This window comes from Halichoerus grypus, chromosome 3 (genome assembly GCF_964656455.1).
Source record: "Halichoerus grypus chromosome 3, mHalGry1.hap1.1, whole genome shotgun sequence".
NCBI classification, from domain to species: Eukaryota; Metazoa; Chordata; class Mammalia; order Carnivora; family Phocidae; genus Halichoerus; species Halichoerus grypus.
This window is the reverse complement of record NC_135714.1, coordinates 202,206,746-202,231,272: the sequence shown is the minus strand read 5'-3', so window position 1 is coordinate 202,231,272 and position 24,527 is coordinate 202,206,746. Positions and strand designations below refer to the sequence as shown.

The 24,527-nt window shown below is 41.6% G+C and overlaps 1 protein-coding gene across 6 annotated transcripts in view; it reads left to right on the top strand.

Annotated features, from left to right (window-relative positions):
• The first annotated feature begins 3,573 nt into the window (after positions 1-3,573).
• The window catches only part of MCPH1 (microcephalin 1), a 251,872-nt gene continuing 230,918 nt past the window's right edge, over positions 3,574-24,527 (top strand). For 2 of the 6 annotated variants that reach the window (XM_036081511.2, XM_036081513.2), the window contains exons 1-3: positions 3,577-4,381; positions 6,170-6,261; positions 13,042-13,160. In XM_036081511.2, coding sequence (XP_035937404.1) covers positions 4,270-4,381; positions 6,170-6,261; positions 13,042-13,160 — 323 coding nt within the window. In that variant the 5' untranslated portion in view covers positions 3,577-4,269. Of the gene's footprint in view, positions 4,382-6,169; positions 6,262-13,041; positions 13,161-19,741; positions 19,761-24,527 lie in introns of those variants that run through there. The other 4 variants (XM_078069886.1, XM_078069884.1, XM_036081508.2 and 1 more) reach the window with 4 other exon arrangements.

The window sequence follows — 24,527 nt, the reverse complement described above, 5'->3', positions numbered from 1 at the left end:
TCAACCTGGTAACGGGCACCCATGAAAGACCCACAGCTAACATCGAAGGCTAGATGCTTTCTCCCAAGTCCCAGAACTAGACAAGGATGACACCCTTACCGCTTCTACCCAACATTCTGCTGGACCAGGGTTTTTCCACCTTGGCGATGTTGACATTTTAGCCTGGGTAATTCTTTGTTTCGGAGGCTGTCCTGGGCACTAATGGGTGTTTAGCAACATCCCTGGCCTCTACTCATTAGATGCCAGTAGCAATTCCCCACTCCCAAATTGTGACAACCCAAAATGTCTCCAGACATTGCCAAATGTTTCCTGGGACAAAACTGCCCCTTGATGCGGAACCAGTGGACTAGTTTCTGGCCAGCATAAGCAAGCAAGAAAAAGAAAGGAAAGACATCTGGATTGAAAAGAAGGAAGCCACGCTGCCTTTATTTGTATATCTGGGGACCCACTTGGACCACCAGAATTGGTATAAAGATTATTTTAAAGTGAAGACATGTAAGCTAAAGAAGATGCAGAAACAAATCTTGTCTGAACTTCCCTTATCTGAAAGCAGAGGCTCCAGAATATACACCTGCCGTTAGCACTCCCCCAAGAGAATTTCCTATGAATTCAGCTGCCAAAGAGACTGCCAAGTCCCATGAGCATCGCAAAGCCCAAGAGAACTGTCCATAACTTTACCATAAAGCCCAAAACTTTACTAGGTTTGGTAGATAAACCTTTTATCTCTGGCTATTCAGTGAGTCACGCATTACTGAGTACTTCTACATGTACAGAGAACACATGAAAATAAGCCTTGTTTTTTTCTGTTAATCTGCCTATCGTTAACTGTAGGCCCCCATTCACTGGACTCAAGTTGGAAGAAAAAAGTTTTCTTCCCAAAACAGACAACGTGATTGTCTGTAGAACATTGTATGGAATGTATAAAAAATCAATTAGAACTATTAATTAAATTTAGCAAGTTTGCAGGCCATGAGATCAATTACAAACAGCAATCATATTTCCATTGGAAATTGAAATTGTAAAAAGTTATTTACAATATCATCAAAAATGGTAACACTTAGGTTGGAATTTGAAATTTGACAAAAGTTATAAAAGACACATCCTCTGAATGTACAAAACATTGATGAGAGCAATTAAAGAAGACCTAAATAAATGTTAATAAATCAAAAGGTTTAATATTTTTAAAAAAATATTTAAAGTAGGCTCCATACCCAATGTGGGGCTTGAACTCACTACCCTGAGATCAAGTTTCAGGCTCTACTGACTGAACCAGCCAGGTGCCCCAAATTTAATATTTTAAAGATGTCAAATCTCCCTCAAAAAGATCTGGATTCAACATAATCCCAGTCAAAATCCTAGCAGCACCCCCCCCTTTTTTGGTAGAAAATGACAAGATGATTTTAAGATTCACATGGAAGTACAAAAGATCTATAGAATATATAAAACAATTTCATAAAAGAATAGAGTTTTTGGGCTTACATTACCTTATTTTATAACTTATTTATAAATCTACAGTAATCAAAACAGTACAATATTGGTATAAAGATAGACCAATAGCTCAATGAAACAGATAGGAGGTCCAAAAATAAACCACACATCTATGCACAATTGATTTTGAGTAAGATACAAAGGCGTGAATACAGTGGACAAAAAAGCTTATCAACAAATGATGCTGGAACATTTGGATATCTATATGCAAAAAATTAACTTAGGTCCCTATCTCTACCATATACAAAAATTAACTCAAAATAGATCCTAAACTTAAATACAAAACCTAACACTATAACATTTCTAAAGGAAATAGAAAATATTTGTGACCTTAAAGCTTAGAATCTATTAGATACTGAGCTTTTATACCACCTTTTGTACAAGGCAAAGGTGATTGGTTATTGCGTCATTACTGGATTCTAAATCACTTACTTGGTGAGGACAATAGCTTTATCTTCAGTAATGAGTTAAGCCTACTCTCCCAAGAAAAGGGTGTTACCATTTCTTCAGAGTTTGTTAGGTCAACAATTTGTGATAATGATATAATTACTGATCAGAGATTTGAGTCTAGGAAGTGGGGTTTGGGGGCTGCATACGCTCAAGGTAATTCTTTAGAACCACAGTGTGGGAGATGGTGGTCCATATTCTTGTACATATACCCTGCCACTGGATTTAGTGAAAAACAAAACGAAACAAAACAAAACGGTAAGTGTATGGTCTCCAGTTCCAACCAACACCACCAGTTCCTGGCTATGTCACCTTAGGCTGGTCAGGTACGTCCCTTGGACCTGATTATTTATGTGTATAAATGGGATAATATATTTTTTTTTAATTAAAAAAAATATTTTATAGAGAGCACACACCCATGCAACCATGTACTTGATGGTGGGGGGGGGGGGTGGGGGCGCTGGGGGGCAGAAGGAGAAGGAGAGGGAGAAAGAATCTCAAGTAGACTCCCACTGATCACTGAGCTGCTGCAGGCTCCACCTCACAACCCTGAGATCATGACCTGAGCACAAATCAAGAGTCGGAAGCTTGACTGAGCCACCCAGGTGCTGCCCCTACTTACTTTTTCAAGCAGGGCCTTTGTGAGCATCAAAAGATCCGAAGTAGGGAAAAAGAGAAAGTTTTTAAAATTTTAATGGAGGTGGGGGGGGCGGGGGGAGGCAGAGAATAAGTCCACTATTGATCTCCAGGATATAAGGAACACTTCCAAAAATACAGAATGTTAACGAGAGTCTAGGAGGAAGTACATATATGTACACAAGTGCTTTGTAAATTGTAATAACACTCAACTCATAGGTAAGATTAACTTTGATAATACATCTAAAGCCCATAATAAAGTGCTCAACAAATGTCAGCTATTATTTTTACTATTATTAACGTATTAAAATCATTTTTATACATTTTTATACATTCGGTGGTTCATCCTTTAATACAGGGCATGGATCCTTTAACTGAATCGGCGTTTCAGGGAGACTAAACAGTTTTTATCAACAGCCAAGCAGGACCTTTCCTGCCCTAAAACCGTCCTCTCCAGGAACCCCGGGAACGCGCGCAGCCCGGGATCGGCTAGCGGCTCCCCGCAGGACTCTCTGGAGCGCAGCCCCGGGGCGGGACCTGCAGGCGTGGGCGGGGCTCCGCGGGCGGGAGGTTTGAATCCCCCGGAGGATGAGCCGCGCTCCCGCAGAGCTGTTTACCAACGCGGATCTCTCGAGCTCCCTCCCCGGCTCGCTCGCTCCTGCCCGGCTTCGCCCGCTCCCGCCCGGATTCGTCCGCTCCGGGATTTGCGGGCGGCAAAGCTCGAGTGGGACGGCCACAGCTGTAGTCAGGCGTCTAGTGTTCCCCGGCCTCCCCAGCCGGGATCCTAGGTCCGGCGTCCCCGCAGCCCCCGCCCAGGGTCGATGCCCGGGGTCCCCATAGAGGAGTGTGAGACCCAACTTCCCCGGCCCTTGCGGGATCTTGATGGGGTCGCCCCCCCGACAGGATCTGAGGTTCAGGGTCCCCACAGCCCCCCGCCCCCCGCAGTATCTGACGTCTAGGGTCCTCTCAGCGGAGTCTGAGACCCAGCTCCCCCCACCCCCCGTCCCCCTGCGGGATCTGAGGTCCAGGGTCTCCACAGTCCCCTGCGGGGTCTGAAGCCCAGCTCTCGCCTGTCCCCCAAGCGGGGATCTGAGGTCCGGGGCGGGGTCCCCCAGCGGGGATCTGAGGTCCGGGGTCCCCCCTTCCTCCCTGCGGGATCTGAGGCCCGGGGTCTCCAGGGGCGCCCGCCTTCCCGCAGGCGCTCTCGGGGACGCGGAACGGTAGTGGCCTGGAATTCCGAGCGGTAATTCCGCGCGCTGACGACAGGGCGGCGCACGGGGACGCAGTGCTCGCGGGGTGAGGGTGACCGCGCGGTCGGAGATTCGGAGCAGTTACTTTTCAAGTCCCACAGGCGCTGCGAACTACGACTGTGCCCCTTCCCCGTCCGCAGTTCCCCGGTGGGCCAAGTGAGGCTCCGGGAAGCTTCTAAGTGTCCTTACGGAGACAGAAAGTTTGACTAGGTTTTTTTGGGACACTGGTCCTCGTAATTCCCAAGGGGACAGAAAGACTCGCGGAGGAGAACGCTGGCCAGCAGTGTCAGACTGGTGGCGAACCCGAGACTGGGCGCTGGAAAAGCCCCTCTGTCCCCTTTAATGCAAGCAGAGGCCTTAACATCCCCCCCCCCTTGGGCTGTTTAGAAAACGTGGATGAGCGGATTTCCGTAGAGCCGGAGGGGAGGGGCGCGCGTCAGCCCTGCGCATGCTCAGTCTCCCCCAATCCTGGCTCGCCTTGTTTGGCGCGGTGCGGCGGGTGCGCATCTCACGGTCTCTCATGGCGGCTCCCGGGACCCCAGGGCGCCAGGTCTTGAAAGGTGAGGGGACTTCCTGCACTCTGGGAGTTGAGTCGGCGGCAGCGGGCGGGCATGAGGGCGTGCGCCCAGGTCTCGGCGAGCGCGTCAACTGGGCTCGCGAGGCGCGTGGGGAGGGGAGCCTGGCCTTTCCGGAAGTCAGCCCGGCCCCGTGAGGAGGGAGGCTGTCCCCGAGTGCGGTGTTGTCACGGTGCCTGTGGGGTGTGGAGGGCTGTCCCCGAGTCCAGTCCAGTCCAGTCCCTGTCCCTGTGGGGCGTGGGGGGGCTGTCCCCGAGTCCAGTCCAGTCCCTGTCCCTGTGGGGTGTGGGGGGCTGTCCCCGAGTCCAGTCCAGTCCCTGTCCCTATGGGGCGTGGGGGGGCTGTCACCGCCCCTGTGGGGTGTGGGGGGTTGTCCCCGAGTCCAGTCCAGTCCAGTCCCTGTCCCTGTGGGGCGTGGGGGGGCTGTCACCGCCCCTGTGGGGTGTGGGGGGTTGTCCCCGAGTCCAGTCCAGTCCAGTCCCTGTCCCTGTGGGGCGTGGGGGGGCTGTCACCGCCCCTGTGGGGCGTGGGGGGGCTGTCACCGCCCCTGTGGGGTGTGGGGGGTTGTCCCCGAGTCCAGTCCAGTCCCTGTCCCTGTGGGGTGTGGGGGGGCTGTCCCCTAGTCCAGTCCAGTCCCTGTCCCTGTGGGGTGTGGGGGGGCTGTCACCGCCCCTGTGGGGTGTGGGGGGCTGTCCCCGAGTCCAGTCCAGTCCCTGTCCCTGTGGGGTGTGGGGGTTGTCACCGCCCCTGTGGGGTGTGGGGGGCTGTCCCTGAGTCCAGTATCTTCCCTGTCCCTGTGGAGTGTCCCTGTGGGGTGTGGGGGTTGTCACCGCCCCTGTGGGGTGTGGGGGGCTGTCCTGGAGTCCAGTATCTTCCCTGTCCCTGTGGAGTGTCCCTGTGGGGTGTGGGGGCTGTCACCGCCCCTGTGGGGTGTGGAGGGCTGTCCCCGAGTCCAGTACCTTCCCTGTCCCTATGGAGTGTCCCTGTGGGGTGTGGAGGGCTGTCCCTGAGTCCAGTACCTTCCCTGTCCCTATGGAGTGTCCCTGTGGGTGTGGGGACTGTCACCGCCCCTGTGGGGTGTGGAGGGCTGTCCTGGAGTCCAGTACCTTCCCTGTCCCTGTGGAGTGTCCCTGTGGGGTGTGGGGGCTGTCCCTGAGTCCAGTACCTTCCCTGTCCCTATGGAGTGTCCCTGTGGGTGTGGGGACTGTCACCGCCCCTGTGGGGTGTGGGGGGCTGTCCTGGAGTCCAGTACCTTCCCTGTCCCTGTGGAGTGTCCCTGTGGGGTGTGGGGGTTGTCACCGCCCCTGTGGGGTGTGGGGGGCTGTCCCTGAGTCCAGTACTGCCACTATCCCTGTGGGGTGTCCCTGTGGGGAGTAGGGGGCTGTCCGGAGTCCAGTACCATCACCGCCTCTGTGGGGTGTCCCTGAGGGTGTGGGGGACTGTCTGTCCCCTGGTACAGGAAGTTGAGTGGCTGTATGGTCCTTTACACAAAACATATTCTTCACTAGAAAAGTCAAGCCTAGTTTAGGAATTTGGGAAGAGCTTCCAGCGTTAAGAAGGTGAGCCTTGGTGTGTGTATGAATAAAGTTGTTCTTTGTTTGGAGTTTTAAGACCCATAATTGCACTAATGCTATTTTGAATAGGCCTTTGATAGAAGCAGCTTTGAATTTACTTTTTAATGTAAATAGAGTGAGATAAACATCTATGGAACTTCTTGGGGAGGGATGCTGGAATTTCACATATATTTCATGCTAATATCTTGTTTATTTTCAGATGTGGTGGCCTATGTTGAAGTCTGGTCAGTGAATGGAACAGAAAATTACTCAAAGACATTTACAGACCAACTTGTGGATATGGGGGCAAAGGTAAGAAATTCATTTTACCACTGCTACATATGGCAGTCCTCTGTACCTAATGAGAAATGCTTGTATTTTCTTATTTTGGGAGTTACTAAGTAGAACAGGAGGGATGAAGGACAAAGAAGAAGGCGGGTAAGCAGTGCGGTGGGGGAGGGGTGAACCGTGATGTGAAAAAGTTTAAAACAGTCGGATTTATAGAACAGTTGGTCTTGTGGGTGATGTGAGAAGACCAGCCTAGAGCCATGGATTCTGCCACTGGTTAATTGGATGCAGGATGCTGTTGACCAAAGTGAGAAATACAGGAAAAGGATAAGGTTTTTAAGGGAAACATTGTGATTTGGGGCATATTGAAAATATCTGACAGACATTTGGATATACAGATCTGGAATTTGAGAAAGTCAAGGCTATAGGTAATATTGTAGGGGGTCAAGTGAGACCACTGGTGTGGGAATGACTCAGGCTGTTAGAATGAAAGGGGCTGAGGTGGAGCCTATGAAGTATTGGGAGGGCAGGTGATGGGAGCAGGGGACCCAGGGACAAAGAGGAAATGCCAGGAGATTCTGAAAAACTAAGTCTGGAAGTCAGAGGAGGGATGCACTTCAAAGACGGAATTTTAAAGCAATGCAGAATCTTCAGACAAGTTGAGACTGGCAGGTGTACTTTAGGTTTGAAAACTCTAAGGTTATTATTGAGTGTAGCACAAGTGAAATGGGTAAAAGGATTGGACGTTAGCCCAGGAATGAATGAGATACGTACGAGGAATGGAGATGGTGAAGACAGGCTGCTCTCAGAGGGACCTGAACTGTGAACAAAATGTATTCATTTGTGCGGATGTCGGGGGATTTGGGGGAGGATGACATAGGCTGGGTGAAGGGAGAGATGAATATGGTGAGAAGATCGGTGAAGGCAGGGCCGGAGTTTAGGGTGAGGGGAGAGAGGCACCCAGGTTGTAAAACAGAAGGAGACATTCAGCCACGGGCAGAGGGGGTGCTCCTAAATCTTGTCTGGCTCTTGCTAGCCCCTACCCTGGGGGACAGAACAGACTGTAGACGAGGGTGGAGAGTGTTGAGCATGTAGGGGTAGGGCGCCCTTGTGAACCTGAGAAGACCCCTTCTTTTCTGATCTGTTGGAAGGTGGGAGCCAGAGGGTGTTTCCTTGTTTTGATGCCTGCTACCTTCTTGGGCTAAAAGACAAGGTACAGGGGCTGAGAAAAAGGCCGTGGAGTGTGGGAGCTGACAGAATGGCGGTTAAGACCATTGTATCTTAGTATTGAGAACTTCGATCTCTTGGATCTTTTTGCTTTTCACGTTTTATTGAGCAAATTTTCAAATAGAAAAGTGGAACATAGAGACCCAATAATTGTTAACATCTTAACATACTTGCTTTGTCTTCATCTCTTCTGTACAGTATATTTACATGTGTATGTGTTTTTTTTTCTAAACTATTTGAAAGGGAGTCGCAGATAAAATTTGCCCCTAAATTGGTTCAGTGTGTAACCTCTAAGAACAAGGAATTTCCCTGTATAATAAAAAGACCATTATCACATCTGAGAAGATTAACGATGGTTCCTAACGGATTCGACCACTGCAGAAAACTATTTGTATTTCTGCCGGTGAATGAGAGCCTGACTTGTTTGTACTTGGTTTTGTCTTTACTTTCAGCCCTTTGGTGCGTTTCTGGTGGTATATCATCATGGTTTGAAATTGTATTTTCCTGCATGTTTTCATGTATTTATTTTGAGGAGCCTGTTCAAGACTCCAGCTCGTATTTCCATTGGGTTTTTCCTTCTCTTCTTGATTTGTAAGCATTCCCTCCATTTTTCGGTTGACCCCATTGTTTGCCATATGAATTGCAAGATTTTCTAACTCTGTGGCTTCTCTTTTCATCTTTATGGTATCTTGATGATAATTGGAATATGGTTTATTTCTTTATGGTGAGCTTTGTGTGTGTTCTGTTTAAAAAAAAAAAAAACAAAAACTGTGCCTTTACCAAGATTACGAAGATTTCTCCTCTTATTTTCTGGAAGCTTTATCATTTTGCCTTTCACATCTAGATTTACTGTATATGTCGAATTGATTTTTATATATGGTGTGAAATAGTTTCATTTTTTTTCCCGTGTGAATATTCTTTTATCTTAGCACCATTTATTGAAAAGACCATCCTTTAACCAGTCTCTGAAGTAATTAATGCCTTTGCTTGTCATTGGTCAGGTAACTGTGTGTTTCATTATCCGCATTATCTGTTCTCATGACAGACCACAGTCATAATTGCTCTTTATAATGAATCTTCGTAAGTCTTGTTTTTCCTTCAAGGTGTCCTGGCTGTTCTTTGCCTTTTGCATTTCCAAATATATTTTAGAATCAGTTTGTCAGCTTTTAAAAATTTTGAATGGGATTGGATTGATAAAAATAGATCCATATGAAGAGAACTGATGTTTTTACAAAATTGAATCTTCCAACCCATAAACTTATATGCCTTTGTTGATTTTGGTTTCTTTAATTTCTTTCAGTAATGTTTTACAATTTTCTCTGGTCATTTTTCATGCTATTATAGATGGTCTTTTTTAAATTCCTTTTTATAACTGTTACTGGTATATAGAAATAATTTTTGCATATCTACTTTGTGTCCAGAAGACTTAGCAAACTCATTTATGGAATATGGCATTTTGGGGACTTAAAAAAGATGTACACAATTGAATATTATGTGCACAGGACAGTTACTCTATTTTCTAATCCTAAGCCTTTCTATTTCTTTTTTTTGGACATACTGCACTGGTGAGGGCCTGTGTTGAATAGAGCACACTTACCAGGCATCTTTGTGTGGTTCCGCTTCTCAAGGGAAAGCTTTTGGCATTTTCACCTAATGCAATTTTTTTGTTTTGTTTTTAAATTGGAATATAGTTGGCATACAATATTGTATTAGTTTCAGGTTTATAAAATAGTGATACCACATTTATGTACATTGTGAAATGATCACCAGGATAAGTCTAGTTCTCATCTGTCACCAAAGTTGTTATAATATCCTTGACTATATTCCCTATGGTGTACTTTTCATCCCTAGGACTTAAAGCTGGAAGTTTGTACCATTTCTAATCTTCACATATTTTACCCATCGCTCCTGTCCCCTCTGGTACCCACCAGTTCTCTATTTATGAGTCCATTTTGTTTTTTAGATTACACATATAAGTGATATCATGTGCCTAATGCATTTTTTTTTTTTTTACCAACTTTCAGATCCTAATCTGCTAAGAGTTTTCTTCATGAATTAACTTTTTAATGTCATCAGTTGTGTTTTCTGCATATAATTGAGATGATCATAAGGTTTTTCTCTTTTACTTTGTTAACAGTGAATATTTATTTTAACGTTAAACAACTTTGCAGTCCTGGAATAAACTCAGGTGGTGGGAATGCATTATCCTTTTTATGTATTTGTTGATGACAGTTTGCCAATAAGGGGTGATACTGGCTCGTCATTTTCCGTTCCTGTAGTGCTGTTATGCGGTTTAGTGCTAAAGATAGGCTGGTATTGTAATACAAGTTGCAGAATTGTGACTCTTTTTTTTATTCCGAGTTTGTATAGGATTGGTATTATTTCTCTCTTAAATATTTGGTATAATTTGCTGATGAAGCCAACTAGTCCTTGAGTTTTCTTTGTAGATTTTTTAAAAACTTTTTTGTTACAGTTTTTCATCTGTTTGAAAATTATAGGATATGCATGTTTTCTATTCTTATAAGTGCTTTTAGAAAGTTGGTATTTTTGGTTTTTTAAGAAATGTATTCATTTCATCTAAATTTTCAAATTTATTGGATCAAAGCTATTCATAATATCCTGTTTGAATTTTTTAATGTCTTCACAGTCTATGAGATGATCCCTTCATACTGATATTGGTTATTTGTGCCTTTTCTCTTATTTTCCTTATAACATTTACTTGGGTTTTATTGATTTTATTAGTTTTTCCAAAGAACCAACTTTTGGTGTTCTTGATCCTCATTTTCTTTTTTATTAATTCTGGCCTCTTTTTTGTAATCCTCTAACTCAGTCTTTGGTTTTAATTAGCTGTTCTTTTTCCCGCTTTTCAAGTTGAGCGCATTGACATTTAACCTTCTTACTTTTTGTACGTGCATTTGTTTTGACTTTGTTAAATTCATATTTGTTAAGTGGAACACAGGGTGCTGAATGATGAACAGCAGTTAAACAACAGACTATAGAGAAATTGAAACAGAAGTTTATTACAGGTTTTGGAGGAGGTGCATGATGCCACACGGGGAGGTCAGGGCAGAGTACAGCCAGAGAGAATGAGAGGACCTGAGGCATATGTCTTTATTAGGGTCCATGGGTGGAATGCTTTCAGTTTCCTAGTCTAGGGATGGATTAATCAATTCAAACCAAAGAATGAGGTTTTGGTAGCTCCAGAACCTTATCTAAGGGGCACACAATGGGAAGGACCTTGAAGGCAGAGGAGATGGTTGCTCAAAGGGCCATTGGGGAACTGACATTTGTGTGTGGCTCTGGGGGCTTTTATCTAGGGTATGTGTTTGTATGAGGAGTTGGTGTTGGTTTAAGACTCCTGCAGAATGCTTGGCCAAAAAACTGGATGCCAAGACAGCAGTACTTAGCTGGAGTAGCTTAGCTAAACTCTGACAGCATTTTAGGTTATACAGTTCTCTCTAAACTGGGTTTTAACTGTATTCCCCAAGGCTTTGTTGGGTAGATTGCAATATCTAGGTCTACTTTTACTTTTTATTTTATCTAGTGGTTTATGTTCTTGTCTCATCTGTAGGTTAGCTTGATGTTTTGTTGTTTTTTTTTTCTGGTTGAGTATTGTGTGTATTTAAAATTGTTTGGAATTAATTTGAGACCTGGAATTGTATTCTCTTTCTTCAGAGGAGATTCACATTTGCTTCAGTCATGTTTTTCGTGCTCATAATCCAGGATTATCTTAATCCAGTTGCGGGATTGAAGATGATTTAAAACTGGACTGCAGACCTGTGAGGGCCACTTATGACTATGGTTTACTCTTACTCCTGGATCTGCCCTTCGGGTGCCCATACAAGATATGAGGGTTTTGCCAGACTCCCTTCTCCCATTCTGAGGCTGGCAGTCCAATTTTTGCCCCTCTTGTCCTCAGAGGCATTTAGAAGTGCTACCCATTGTTTGCTAAATTTGACAGGAGCCCTAGGGAAAAAATGACCCTGAATGCTGGATTCCTCTGTCTGGTTGTGTCAGTCTGTACCTAGAGTCTTGGCTCAGTAATAACCCCTCACTACCTCAGTAGTTCTCCAGGGTCTTCTGGTAGGTTGGTAGGTAGGTAGATAGACAAAGAGATATATATGTATATTTTATCAAAGCAATACGTACATGTTGCTTAAAAGGGCAAATGTGCAGTGCCATGAGGTTCATAGTACAAACAAGGAGAAACCAGCAATCCTTTGTTCTACATTTCTCATTCTATTTTTCTAAGTCAGCCTTTTTCAGATCTGTTTTACCTGTTTCTTTTGGTGTTTACCTTTTTATTGCCAAACAGTGTACATATTTTTACTTTGATAAAATTAAGTATTGTTAAAAGAATGATGTATTGGACCATTTCCATTCCTGGAAAGATTACATATAAAAGGTAAAGTTTTTGACACCATGAGTTTGAACATGCCTTTATTATACCTTTCTTTACCTTTGATTGATATTTTAGCTGATTGTAAAATGCCAAGTGTATATTATTTTTCCCTAAAGGAACTTCTGCATTGTTTTCTGACTTCCAGATTGCTGATGACATTGTCGTGTCTCACTGTTGAGTGTGATTTATCCCCACCTTCACTTCCTTACTCTCTCTTTTAATGTCAAATCTTTCTCTACTCCAGCTCTACTGAAATTTCAGGATGATATACTTAATATGGTTCTGTTTTCATTTTCATGCCGGGCCCTTGGGGGGGTCCTTTTGATCTAGAACACATGCTCTTTAATTTGAGAAATTTTTCTTGAACTATTTCTTTTCCATTTTCTCTATTCCTGTATTTCTTCAACTATTATTACTTAGCTCTTGGTTCCCCTGGTCTTAGCTGATGTTCATATCTTATATCTCCTATTGCATCCATCTCCTTGTCTTTCTGTTGTCTTGTCCTATGGGGAGAATTTCTCAACTTTATTATTGTCCAGCATTTCTATAGACTGTTTTTTACTTATGTCATCATATTTTTAATTTCCAAGAGCTCTTTAGTTCTCTGATCCTTTAAAAAAAAACAAAAAACCTCCCCATCTTAGATATCTTTCATGAATACAGTGTCTTCTGAAGATTTAAATGAATGTTATTTTCTTCCAAATACATTAAATGTTTTTAATTTTAATTACATAAGTATTCCCTGTATTGTCTGTTTCCTGTGAATTTTATTTTATGTCTGATGTAGAAGGTTGTCTTAAATGTCCTTAACTAATTGACTTAGCTCCCATTCTCTCCTCTACTAAAAATGCATTGCTGGCTCCTGTCCACATTCCCTCTCCTTTTTATCCTTGTAGAGCTCTAACTCTCTACGTCACATTTTTTGAGAGGGAGCAGAGATAAACACGTGTATAACACACCATCCTAACTGGAGCAGATAGGTTTTCTAAGTGGCATTATCCATTTGTTAGCGTAGTTCTCTGTGACAGATTATGAGAAATGGACTTGCTGGGGTAGGGGTTTTAGATGTTTTCCTTTTGTCAAATACTGAATAAAGTATCCTTTTTGATCAATTTTACTTATGAAATTGTTCAGAAATGATAATTTACATTTTGTTTTCTGCCTTTTGTCTACAGGTTTCAAAAACTTTTAATAAACAAGTGACTCATGTTGTGTTCAAGGATGGATACCAGAGCACTTGGGACAAAGCACAGAAGAGAGGTGTGAAGCTCGTTTCAGTGCTCTGGGTCGAAAAGTACGTGGTTTCTTTTTTTTTTCTCTTTAAGTATCTAGTATTGATTGAGTGTGGAGATATTTCTCATACATCACAGACCAGATAAAATGTGATTTTGTCTTTTCTCTACCTCTTATTTGGGCAAGTCATTTAATCCTCAGGCCTTGGTTTTAGCAGCTGAAGAAGGACCTGGTATAATCCTTAACCCTGCCTAGAGGGAAGATGACCGCACAGGCCCTGAGACATGTATGCCTGGTGTATTCAGGAAAGCACAAGGAGGTGAATGTGATGAAGCAGATAATATCTGCTCGGCTGCCACAGCTAAAGTACCGCAGGCAAGGTGGCTTAAACAACAGACATTAATTTCTCCCAGTTCTGGAGGCCAGAAGTCCGCCATCAAAGTGTTGGCCAGGTTTGTTCTTCTGAGGCCTGTCTCCTTGGCTGACAGATGGCTGTCCTTTCCGGGCCTTCACCTGGTCTCTGTGTGTGTTGGTGTCCTAATCTCTTATTGTAAGGACACCAGTTGTATTGGCTGAGGGCCCACCCTAATGGCCTCATTTAACCTTAATTATCTCTTTCAAGGCCAGATTGCCAAATATAGTTGACACTCGAAAAAAAAAAGGATTTGAACTGTGGAGATCCACTTATATATGGATTGTTTTTCAATAAGAACATTGGAAAATTTTTTGGAGATTTGTGACAATTTGAAAAAACTCACAGGTAAACTGCACAAGCTTGAAATACTGAAAAAATTAAGAAGAAATAATTTTAAGAATAAGGTATATAATACATAAAACATTACAAAATATGTGTTAATTGCTTGTTATCTGAAAGGCTTCTCTGGTCAGCAGTAGGCTATTAGTCGTTAAGTTTTGGGGGAGTCAAAAGTTACATGTGGATTTTTGATTGCACAATGTGGGGGCTCCCCTAGAGCCCACGTTGTTCAAGAGTGAACGCTACGGTCACATTCCTACTTGGGATTAAGACTTCATGTGAATATTGTGGGGGGCATAATTGAGCCCATAACTGGTGTGGTCAAGGGGAAACGTTGGGGGAGATTGAGGCCAGAGACGGGTAGTGGGGAATCAGATGACGTGGGGCTTTGTGGAGTGTGATTCAGAAGAGATGTATGTGGGAAAAGGGGCGAAGGAAGAGGCAGGAGAGTGGTTGGAGGCTGCTGAATGATCCAGCCTGGAGAGGTTGCTTGCACTAGGGTGGTGGTAACGTGGTCATGAAGAATGGTCAGATTCAGGATGTATTTTTGAAGGTAGTGCCAGACTAGATCTCCTAAAGCTTTGGATATGAGTTTGTAGAGAAGGGGAAAAATCAAGAATGACTGTGAAGTGTTGGCCTGAGGAACCAGAAAGATGGGTTTGCCGTTTTCCAAGATTGGGAAGGCTTCAGAAGGACCAGGTTTGGAAGGGAGATCATGAGTTCCTTTTGGATGTGCTGAATTTGGGGTATTTATTAAGCACCCATGTGGAGGTGTCAGGTAGGCAGTTGGATATATGAGTGATGAGCTCCTTGGAGAGATTGAAGATAAACATGTGGGAGTCTTCCTTATACAGATGTTATTTTAAGCTGTAAATCTGGATGTGACCTCTTGGTAAGTATAGATAGGGAAAGGAGGTGGTTCCAAGGTTGAGCACTCTAGTGTTTGTGTTGAGGGGGAAACCAGTGAGGATGGGATTCTAGAAGTCAGGTGAAGAAAGCCTTCAAGGAGGGGATAATGATCAGCTGTGGCAAACAGGTTGAATAAAGGTAGGTCTAAGAGGTTACCACTGGAATTAGCAAGGTGGTGTCTCTAGGATCTCGACTAGCAGTTTTAGCAGATTTGTGGGAGCAAGACTTGTTCAAGTAGAAGTTGGGAAATAGTGCATGGAGACTACTGCAGTGGGGAACAGAGAGCTGGGACAGTACCTGAGGGGGGTGTGGAGTGGAAAAGGTTGTTTAAGATGGGAGAAATGACAGCATCTCTGTATGCTGACAGAACTGATCCAGTAGAGGGAAATTTTGCTAATGCAGGGGCAAGAGGAAACATTAACTCATGCTAGTGGGTTATTAAGGGGGATGAGGGAATAGACTCTAACACACAAGCCGATGGGTTATATAGGTTATATAGGTTATATATAGGTTAATCTTATGTATCCTATAGTTTATATAGGCTGGGTTATATGGGATCAAGGATGGGAGGGAATGCAGAGTATAGGGGACAGTTGCTGCTAAGTGAGTAGATGTGCCTTCAGGTCTTAGGGAAATTATTTCCTGATGCCGCTTTCTCAGTGAGAGGGAACGAGGTTGTGACCTGAGAATGAGAGGCTTTGGAGGTTTGAAGAGAACACAAACACATGAAATAATTGTCTAGAAACTTGAGAGGGTGGGTGGATCAGAGCGTGACTAACGGTTCACTTGAGGATGGTGATAAGTTGAACATGAGGCCCCGAGTAACAGGACAATTGTTTATCCAGCAACCCACAAGCAAGAAGGAGGCGGAGTGTTGGATTTAACCAGGGTTGGATTTTGCCAGGCAACCACCATAAAGGCGGTTGGAGGGATATGGGAGGCAGGGATAATGATGGACTGTGGACTCCAAGCTTGACTGGGGATGGGGGGTTGTGAAGGGAGCAAAGGATGGAGGAAGTGTTGTTTGATGAACAGACCATAAATCTTAGTTGGATTGAGGAATTGTTGGGGATGTACAGGATGTGTTTGGGAGGACAGGGGGATATGGTTGGAGAGTGTGATGCTTGAAATGTAGATCATGGAGAGTATGCTGAGAAAATGGAATCCGTGGTAGCTACTCTTCACAGGACCCCTGTCCTTCCAGTTAACCTGGAAGTAGTTCTTGGTTTGAAAGTAACAAGTACATACGAGGTGCTCCAGAGAAACTAGAACAAATATGACAGACACAGCACCTCAAAGAATTTATAACTTAGTGGAGGGGGCAAGTAAAATGCCATGGTGGAATGGTCAGGACCATAGTGACCACACCTCCAGGAGCCTCCTGTATTGTGCAACATTGCCGTGGAGAAAGTTACTTTAAAAAGTCAGAGTTCCTCACATAGGGTTGAATGGCCAAGCCTTGTTATTAAGTGTTTTTTTTTTTAAATTAATGGACTTTATTCTTTTAAAGATTTATTATTTATTTATTTATTTGAGAGCGAGAAAGTGAGAGCGAGCGTGGGCATGCACTAACGGGGAGGGAGAGGGAAAGAGAATCCTCAAGCACACTCCTCACTGAGCTCAGAGCCCAATGCGGGGCTCCATCTCATGACTCTGAGATCATGACCTGAGCCAAAACCAAGAGATGCTCATCTGACTGAGTCACCCAGGCGCCCTGGACTTTCTTCTTTTAGAGCAGTTTCATACATCATTATCAGGGTCTATGCCTCTATATTGCTTTGCTGCTTTCATATGAATTTACTCTAGGTTTCTAAAACATACCATTCTCCAGAGGTATTTATCATATGTGTCTTTAGCTCAAGACAGTCCTGAAGTGGCCACTATCAGATTATAGATAAGGGAACAGGGCAGGAGCAAGACCAGAAGGAGTTCTAATTATTATAAGATAGAAATGGGTGTGTTTTCCATAAGAATGTAGAAAGAGATTTAAACCTTTGATTACTATGTATGGATGTATATAGTATGTTATGATTTTAAGTTTTAAGTAAATTAAGAAAAAATAGTGTCTCATTTATCCATGTTTACTATTTCTGTTACTCTTAATTCTTAAAGATCTGAGTTTAAGTGTTTCCTTTCAAAGTGAATAATACATTTAGATTTCTTCTTTTGTTATTTTTTTAAAATTAAGATAATATTCACATATCATAAAACTCAGCCTTTTAGAGTACATTTCAGTAGTTTTTAATCTGTTCGTAGAGATTTGTAACCATCACTACTATCTAATTTAATATTTTCATCACTCCAAAAAGAAGTTCTGGGGGCGCCTGGGTGGCTCAGTTGGTTAAAGCCACTGCCTTCGGCTCAGGTCATGATCCTGGAGTCCCTGGATCGAGTCCCGCATCGGGCTCCCTGCTCAGCAGGGAGCCTGCTTCTCCCTCTGACCCTCCCCCCTCTCATGCTGTCTCCCTCTATCTCATTCTCTCTCAAATAAATAAATATAAAAAAACAAGCAAACAAACAAAAAACAAAAAGAAGTTCTGTAGCCATTAGCAGTCACTGCACCTGAGAACCACAAATCTACTTTTTGTATCTCTGAATTTGCCTATTGTGAATATTTCACATAAATGAAGTCCTACAATATGTGGCCTTTTATATTGGGCTTTTTTCACTTAGACTATTGGTTTGAAAGTTCCCTCATGTTGTAGCTTGTATCAGTCCTTCATTTGAGTGGGTGAATAATACTCCCTTGTATGGATATACCACATTTTGTTTATCTGTTGATCAGTTGTTGGACATTCCAGTTGTTGTTTTTTTTTTTTTTTGGCTGTCATGAGTAATACTGCTCTGAACATCTGTGTGCAAGTTTTTGTGTGACTGTATATTTCTAATTCTCTTGGATATATGCATATATATATAATATATAGGAATTGCTGAGTCATGTAAAGTAAATATGTAGTTCACCTTTGAACAAGGTGTGGGCTGTGCTGCTGACTCTTACGCTGTTGAAGATCCACATGTGACTTGACTCTCCCAGAATTTAGCTACTAAGAGCCTACTGTTGGCTGGAAGCCTTACCAATATCATAAACAATTAGCACACATTTTGTATGTTATATGTATTATATGCTATATTTTTACAACAAAGTAAACTAGAGCAAAGAACTGTTATTAAGAAAATCATAAGGAAAAGAAAATAAGGTGACAGTTCTGTACTATAGAAATACCGAGTGTCAGGGGACCCATGCAATTCAAACCCATGTTGTTCAAGGCTCAGCTGTATACGTGTAAGGGTGGAATTGCTGTCATATGGAAACTGTATGTTTTAGCTTTTAAAGAAAATGCCAGACCGTTTTTCAAATTGGCTGCACCATTTTACATCTCCCAGTAGCAGTGTTTGAGGATTATTATTCCTCCTTATGATTATAGCCATCATACTGAATGTGTAGTGGTATCTTACTATAGTTTTGTGTTTACCTAATTAATGATGTTGAGCAGCTTTTCGTGGTTTTATTGGCTATTTGTCTCTTCTTTTGAGAAATGTCTATTCAAGTACTTTGCCCAGTTTAAAATGTTGGGTTATTTTTCTTTTTATTGTTGAGTTGTAAGAATTCTTCATATATTCTAGATATAAGATTCTTACATATTATTTGGAAACATTTTCTCCCTTTCTGTGAATTGTCTTTTCACTTTTTTTGGTAGTATCCTTTGAAGCACAAAAGTTTTTAATTTGGATTAAGTCCAGTGTATTTATTTTTTCTTTTGTTGCTTGTGCTTTAAATGTCACATCCAAGAAATCATTGCCTAATCCCAGGGCGTGAAGATTTACACCTTTGCTTTCTTCTAAGAGCTAAATAGTTTTATTTTTACATTTAAATCTGTGGGGTTTTTTTGTTGTTGTTTTTTTTTTTTTAGTTAATTTTTGTACATGGCGTGATGAGGTAGGGTTTCACAGTCACTCTTTTGCATGTGATTATCCAGGTGTCCCAGCACCATTTTTGGAGAGACTGTTCTTTCCCCATTAAATTGTTTTAGTACTCTTGTTGAAAATCAGTTGACCATAGACACATGGGTTTATTTCTGGATTCTCAGTTCTATTTCACTGACCTGTAGGTTTATTGTTATGCCAGTGCTACACAGTCTTGATCACTGTAGCTTTGTAATTAATTTTTTTCTTAAGGATTTATTTATTTATTTTAGAGAGCACACGTGCGTGTGGCAGGGAGGGGAGGGGCAGAGGGAGAAGGAGAGCCCCAGGCAAACTAGCACTGAGTGGGGAGTCCAATATGGGGCTCAGTCTCGTGACCCTGAGATCATGACCTGAGCCGAAACCAAGAGTCAGACACTTAACCGACTGAGCCACACAGGTGCTCTGTAGTTAAGTTTTAAAATTGAGAAGTGTGAGTCCTTCAATTTTGTTATTCTTTTTCAAGATTGTTTGACTCTTCTGGCTCCCTTCCATTTCTATATGAATTTTAGGATTAGCTTGTCAGTTTCTTAAAAAAAAAAAAAGCTGAGATGTGATACAGATTGTGTTGAGTGTATAATTAAGGAAGTGTTATAACAATATTTAATATTCCAATCCATGACCATTGATTGGATGGGTTTTAATTTTTTTAGGTCTTTAATTTCTTTCAGTGATATTTGGTAGTTTTCAGTGTACAAGTCTTATATCTGTTAGGTTAAATTTATTCCTAATTTTTTTGGTTTTTTGATGCTATTATAAATGGAATTGTTTTCTTAATTTCATTTTTAGATTGTTCAGTTGTTAACGTATAGAAATACAACTGATTTTTCTATATTGATCTTATATCCTGCAAGTTTGTTGTACTTGTTTATTAGCTCTACGTGTTTTTGTGATTTCTGTAGGATTTTTCTATATACAATGTTGGGTAATCTGCATATATAGTTGTACTCTTCCTTTCTAGTCTGAATGCCTTTTATTTCTTTTTCTTGCCTAATTGTCCTGACTACAACCTGCAGCACAGTGTTGAATAGAGAGGTAAGAATGGAGATCCTTGTCTTTTTCATAATCTTAGGAGATAAGCTTTCTGTATTTCACTATTAAGTATGATGTTAGCTGTGGATTTAGCTGTAGATGCCCTTTATTGGGTTGAGGAAAGTTTCCTTCCTTTCCTAGTTTTTTATTTGTTTGGGTTTGTTTGTTTTTATCATTGAAAGATGTTGGATTTTGTCAAGTGCTTTTTCTGCATCTATTGAGATATTCATTTGTTTTTTGTCTTTTATTCTATTAATGTCTTGTATTAGATTGATGGGTTTCATATAGTGAACCAAACTTGCATTCCTGGGATAAATCTTGCTTGGTCATGCTGTATACTTTTTTTCCCCCCCTAAATTACTGGGTCAGTTTGCTAGTACCCTGTTTTCATTTTTTATTTTTATTTTTGCATTTGTATTCATAGGGGATATTAGTCTATAGTTTTCTTGTGATAACTTTTTCTGGTTTTGGCATCAGGGCAATACTGGCATCATAGAATGAGTTGGGATCTTGCATGTTCTTCTGTTTTTTTGTTTTGTTTTGTTTTAGAGAGAGCACTTGGGTGTGCTTGTTCTCAAGTGGGAGGAAGGGGCTGAGGGAGAGGGAGAAAGAGAATCTTTTTTTTAAATTATTTTTATTAACATATAAGGTATTATTTGTTTCAGGGGTACAGGTCTGTGATTCAACAGTCTTACACACTTCACAGCGCTCACCATAGCACATACCCTCCCCACTGTCCATCACCCAGCCACCCCATCCCTCCCACCAGCCCCCGACTCCGGCAACCCTCAGTTTCCTGAGATTAAGAGTCTCTTATGGTGAGAAAGAGAATCTTAAGTAGGCTCCACGCTCAGTGCGGAGCCTCATGTGGGGCTTTATCCCAGGACCCTGAGATCATGATCTGAGCTGAAACCAAGAGTTGGACACTTAAACAATTGAGCCACCTGGGCTCCCCTATTCTTCTGTTTTTTGAAGAGTTTCTAAGGATGGGTGTTAATTCTTCAAGCATTTTGTAGAATTCACCAGGAACCCATCTGGGCTTGGGCTTGCTTTTGTGGAAAGGTTTTGATTACTAATTCAGTCTCTTGCTATAGGTTTTTTCAATTTTATACTTTTTCTTGAGTCAGTTTGAGTAGTTTCTGACTTTCTAGGGCTTGTTCATTTCACCTAGGTTATCTAATTTGTTGGTATACGCTTGTTTCTAGTATTTTTGTGAATAATCCTTTTTATTTTTATAAGCTCAGTAGTAATAGTAATTCATTTCTGATTTTAGTAATCTCTTTTTGTCTTTATCAGTCTAACTAAAAAGATTCGTTCAAAAGATCTTTTCAAGAAACCTACTTTTGGTCTTGTTGATTTTTCTCTGTTTTTTTTCTATTCTTTATTTTATTTTCACTCTATAATCTTCATGATTTCCTTCTGCTTGCTTTGGGTTTAGTTTGCTCTTTCTCTGATATCCTTAGGTGGAAGTTTATATTCTTGATTTGAAAATTTTCTATTTTTTAATATAAGGGTTCACAGTGATAAATTTACTTCTAAGTAGTGCTTTAGCTGCATCTCATAAAATGTGGTATGTTGTGTTTTTGTTTTCATTTATTTCAGAGTATTTTCTATTTTCTCTTGTGATTTTTTTTTTGACCCATTAGTTATTTAGGAGGTTCTTATTTGAATTCTACATATTTGTGAGTTTTCCAAACTTCATTCTGTTTTTGATAACCTTGTTTCATTCCACTGTAATCAGAGAACGTATTTTATATTATTTCAGTCATTTTGAGGTAATTGAGACTTGTTTTATGCCACAACATTTGGTCTGTCCAGGAGAATACTGCATGTGCACTCGAGAAGAATGTGTGTTCTATTGTGTGGATGGGATGTTCTATCTATAGATATCTGTTAGATCTAGCTGGTTTGTACTGCTTTTTAAGTGTTCTATTTTTTTTTTTTTTTTTTTAGATTTATTTATTTCAGAGAGTGTGAGTGCATGGAGTGGGGAGGGACAGAGGGAGAGAGAGAGAATCTCAAAAAACTCCCTGCTGAGCATGGAACTTAGTTTTTGTCTGGAAATGTCCTTATTCCATCATTATTTGTGAATGGTATTTTCCATGGATATGCAATTCTAATTTGACAGTGTTTATTTATTTATTCTTTTCTTTCCAACTGCCTGAAAGTTTTTCCGGTAGTCTTCTGTCCTCTGGTATCTCTTGAGAACTCTGTAGTCATTCAAATCATTTCTCTGTTGTAAGTAGTGTGTCTTTTTTCTCTGACTTCTTTCCAGTTTTTCGTGTCTTTGGTTTTCAGAAGTTTAACTTAAGCGTCTAGGTATGGTGTTTTTTTTAATTGATTTTGTGTAGATTTCACTGAGCTTGAATGGGCAAGCTTATATATATATTTTTTTCTAAAAATGTAATTAGTTTTTGGCCATTATTTCTTCAGATATCTTTTCTGTCCCATTTCTTCTTTTTCTGGTTTCTCTAATTAGCTGCATAATAGGGATTGGCAAAGTTTTTCTGTAAAAGAACAGATAGTAAATACGAGCATACCTTGGACATATTTTGGGTTTAGCTTGAGACTTCTACAATAAAGCAAATATCATAATAAAGTGAGTAAAATGAAGTTTTTGGTTTTCTAGTGCATATAAAAGTTACATTTGTACTGTAGTCTTTTAATGTGCAATAACATTATGTTTAAAAAATGTACATACCTTAATTTGAAGAATATTGATAAGATGCTAATCATCATCTGAGCTTTCAACTAGTCATAATCTTTTTGCTACTGGAGGGTCTTGCTTCAGTGTTGGTGGTTGCTGGCTAATCAGCATGGTGGTTGCTTAAATTGGGATGGCTGTGGCAATTTCTTAAAATAAGAACACTGAAGTTTGCCACATTGATTGACTCTTCCTTTCACAATTTCTCTGTAGCATGCAATACTGTTTGATAGCATTTTACCCCCCATAGAACTTCTTTCACGTTGGAGTCAGCCTTCTCAAACCCTGCTGCTGCTTTATCAACTCAGTTTATGTAATGATCTAAATCCTTTGTTGTCATTTCAACAGTCTTCAAAGCATCTTCACCAGGAATGGATTCCATCCCAAGAAACCACTTTCTTTGCTCATCCACAAGAAGCAACTCCTCATCTGTTCAAGTTTGATCCTGAGAGCACAGCAGTGCAGTGCCATCGTCAGGCTCCACTTCTGATTCTCATTCTCTGGCTCCTTCCACCCCATCTGTGGTTACTTCCTCCATGAAATCTTGAACCCTTAAAGTCATCCATGGGGGCTGGAGTCCACTTCTTCCAAACTCCCATTTGTATTGATATTTTGACCCTTTCCCATGAATCACAAATGTTCTTCATGGCATCTAGAATGGTGAATCCTTTCTGGAAGGTTTTCAATTTACTTTGCCCAGATCCATGAGAGGAATCACCATTTATGGCAGCTATATCCCTATGAAATGCATTTCTTTAATAATAAGACTTTAAAGTTGAAATGATTCCTTGATCATGGGCTACAGTACGGATGCTGCATTAACAGGCCTGAAAACCACATTAATCTCATTGTCCGTCTCCATCAGAACTCTTGGGTGACCAGGTGCGTTGTCAGTGAGCAGCAATATTCTGAAAGGAATCTTTTTCTCTGAGCATTTGATCTCAACAGTGGGTTTACAATATTCAGTAAACCATGTTGTAGATGGTTGTGTTGTCATCCAGGCTGTGTTGTTCCATTTACAGGGTACAGGCAGAGCAGATTAAGCATGATTCTGAAGGGCCCTAGGATTTTCAGAATGGTTCATGGGCATTGGCTTCCACTTAGAGTCACCAGCTGCATTAGCCCCTCACAAGAGAGTCAGGCTGTCCTTTGAAGCTTTGAAGCCAGGCATTGACTTCTCTCTGGCTACGAGAGTCCTAGATGGCATCTTCTTCCAACAGAAGGCTATTTTTTCTACTGAAAATATGTTGTTGAGTGTAGCCACCTTCCTGAATTCTCTGAGCTAGATGTTCTGGATGACTTGCTGCAGCTTCTCCGTCAGCACCTGCTGCTTCACCTTGTCCTTTCATGTTATGGAGACGCCTTCTTTCCTTAAACCCACTAACCAACCTGTGCTAGCTTCAGCTGTTTGTTCCGCAGCTTCTTTACCTCACTCAGCCTTTGTAGAAATAAGAGAGTTCTGGTCTTGTTCTGGATTAGGCTTTGGTTTAAGAGAATGTGTGGCTGGTTTGATATTCTCTCCAGACCACCCAAACTTTCTCCATATTGGTGATAAGGCTATTTCCCTTCCCTGTCATTCGTGTGTTCACTGGAGTAGCCCTTTTAATTTCCTTCAGGAACTTTTCCTCTGCATTCACAGCTTGGCTGTCTGGTGTAGTTTTTGGTCTATTCTGGCTTTTGACAATGACTTCCTCACTAAGTTTAATCATTTCTCGTTTCTAGCATTTGATTTAAAGTGAGAGATGTGTGACTCTTCCTTTCACTTGCCATTTAGAGGCCATTGTAGGGTTATTAATTGGCCTAATTTCAATATTGCTGTGTCTCAGGGAATAGGGAGGCCAGAGGAGAAGGAGAGAGATGCGGGAAATGCTGGTTGGTGGAGCAATCAGAGCATACACATTTATCAAGTTAGTGGTCTTACGTGGGTGTGGTTCCTGGAGCCCCAAAGTAATTACAATAGTAACATTAAAGATCACTGATCCCAGATCACCATAAAAATATAATAATGAAAATGTTTGAAATATTCGGAGTTTTACCAAAATGAGACATGAAGTAAACAGATATAG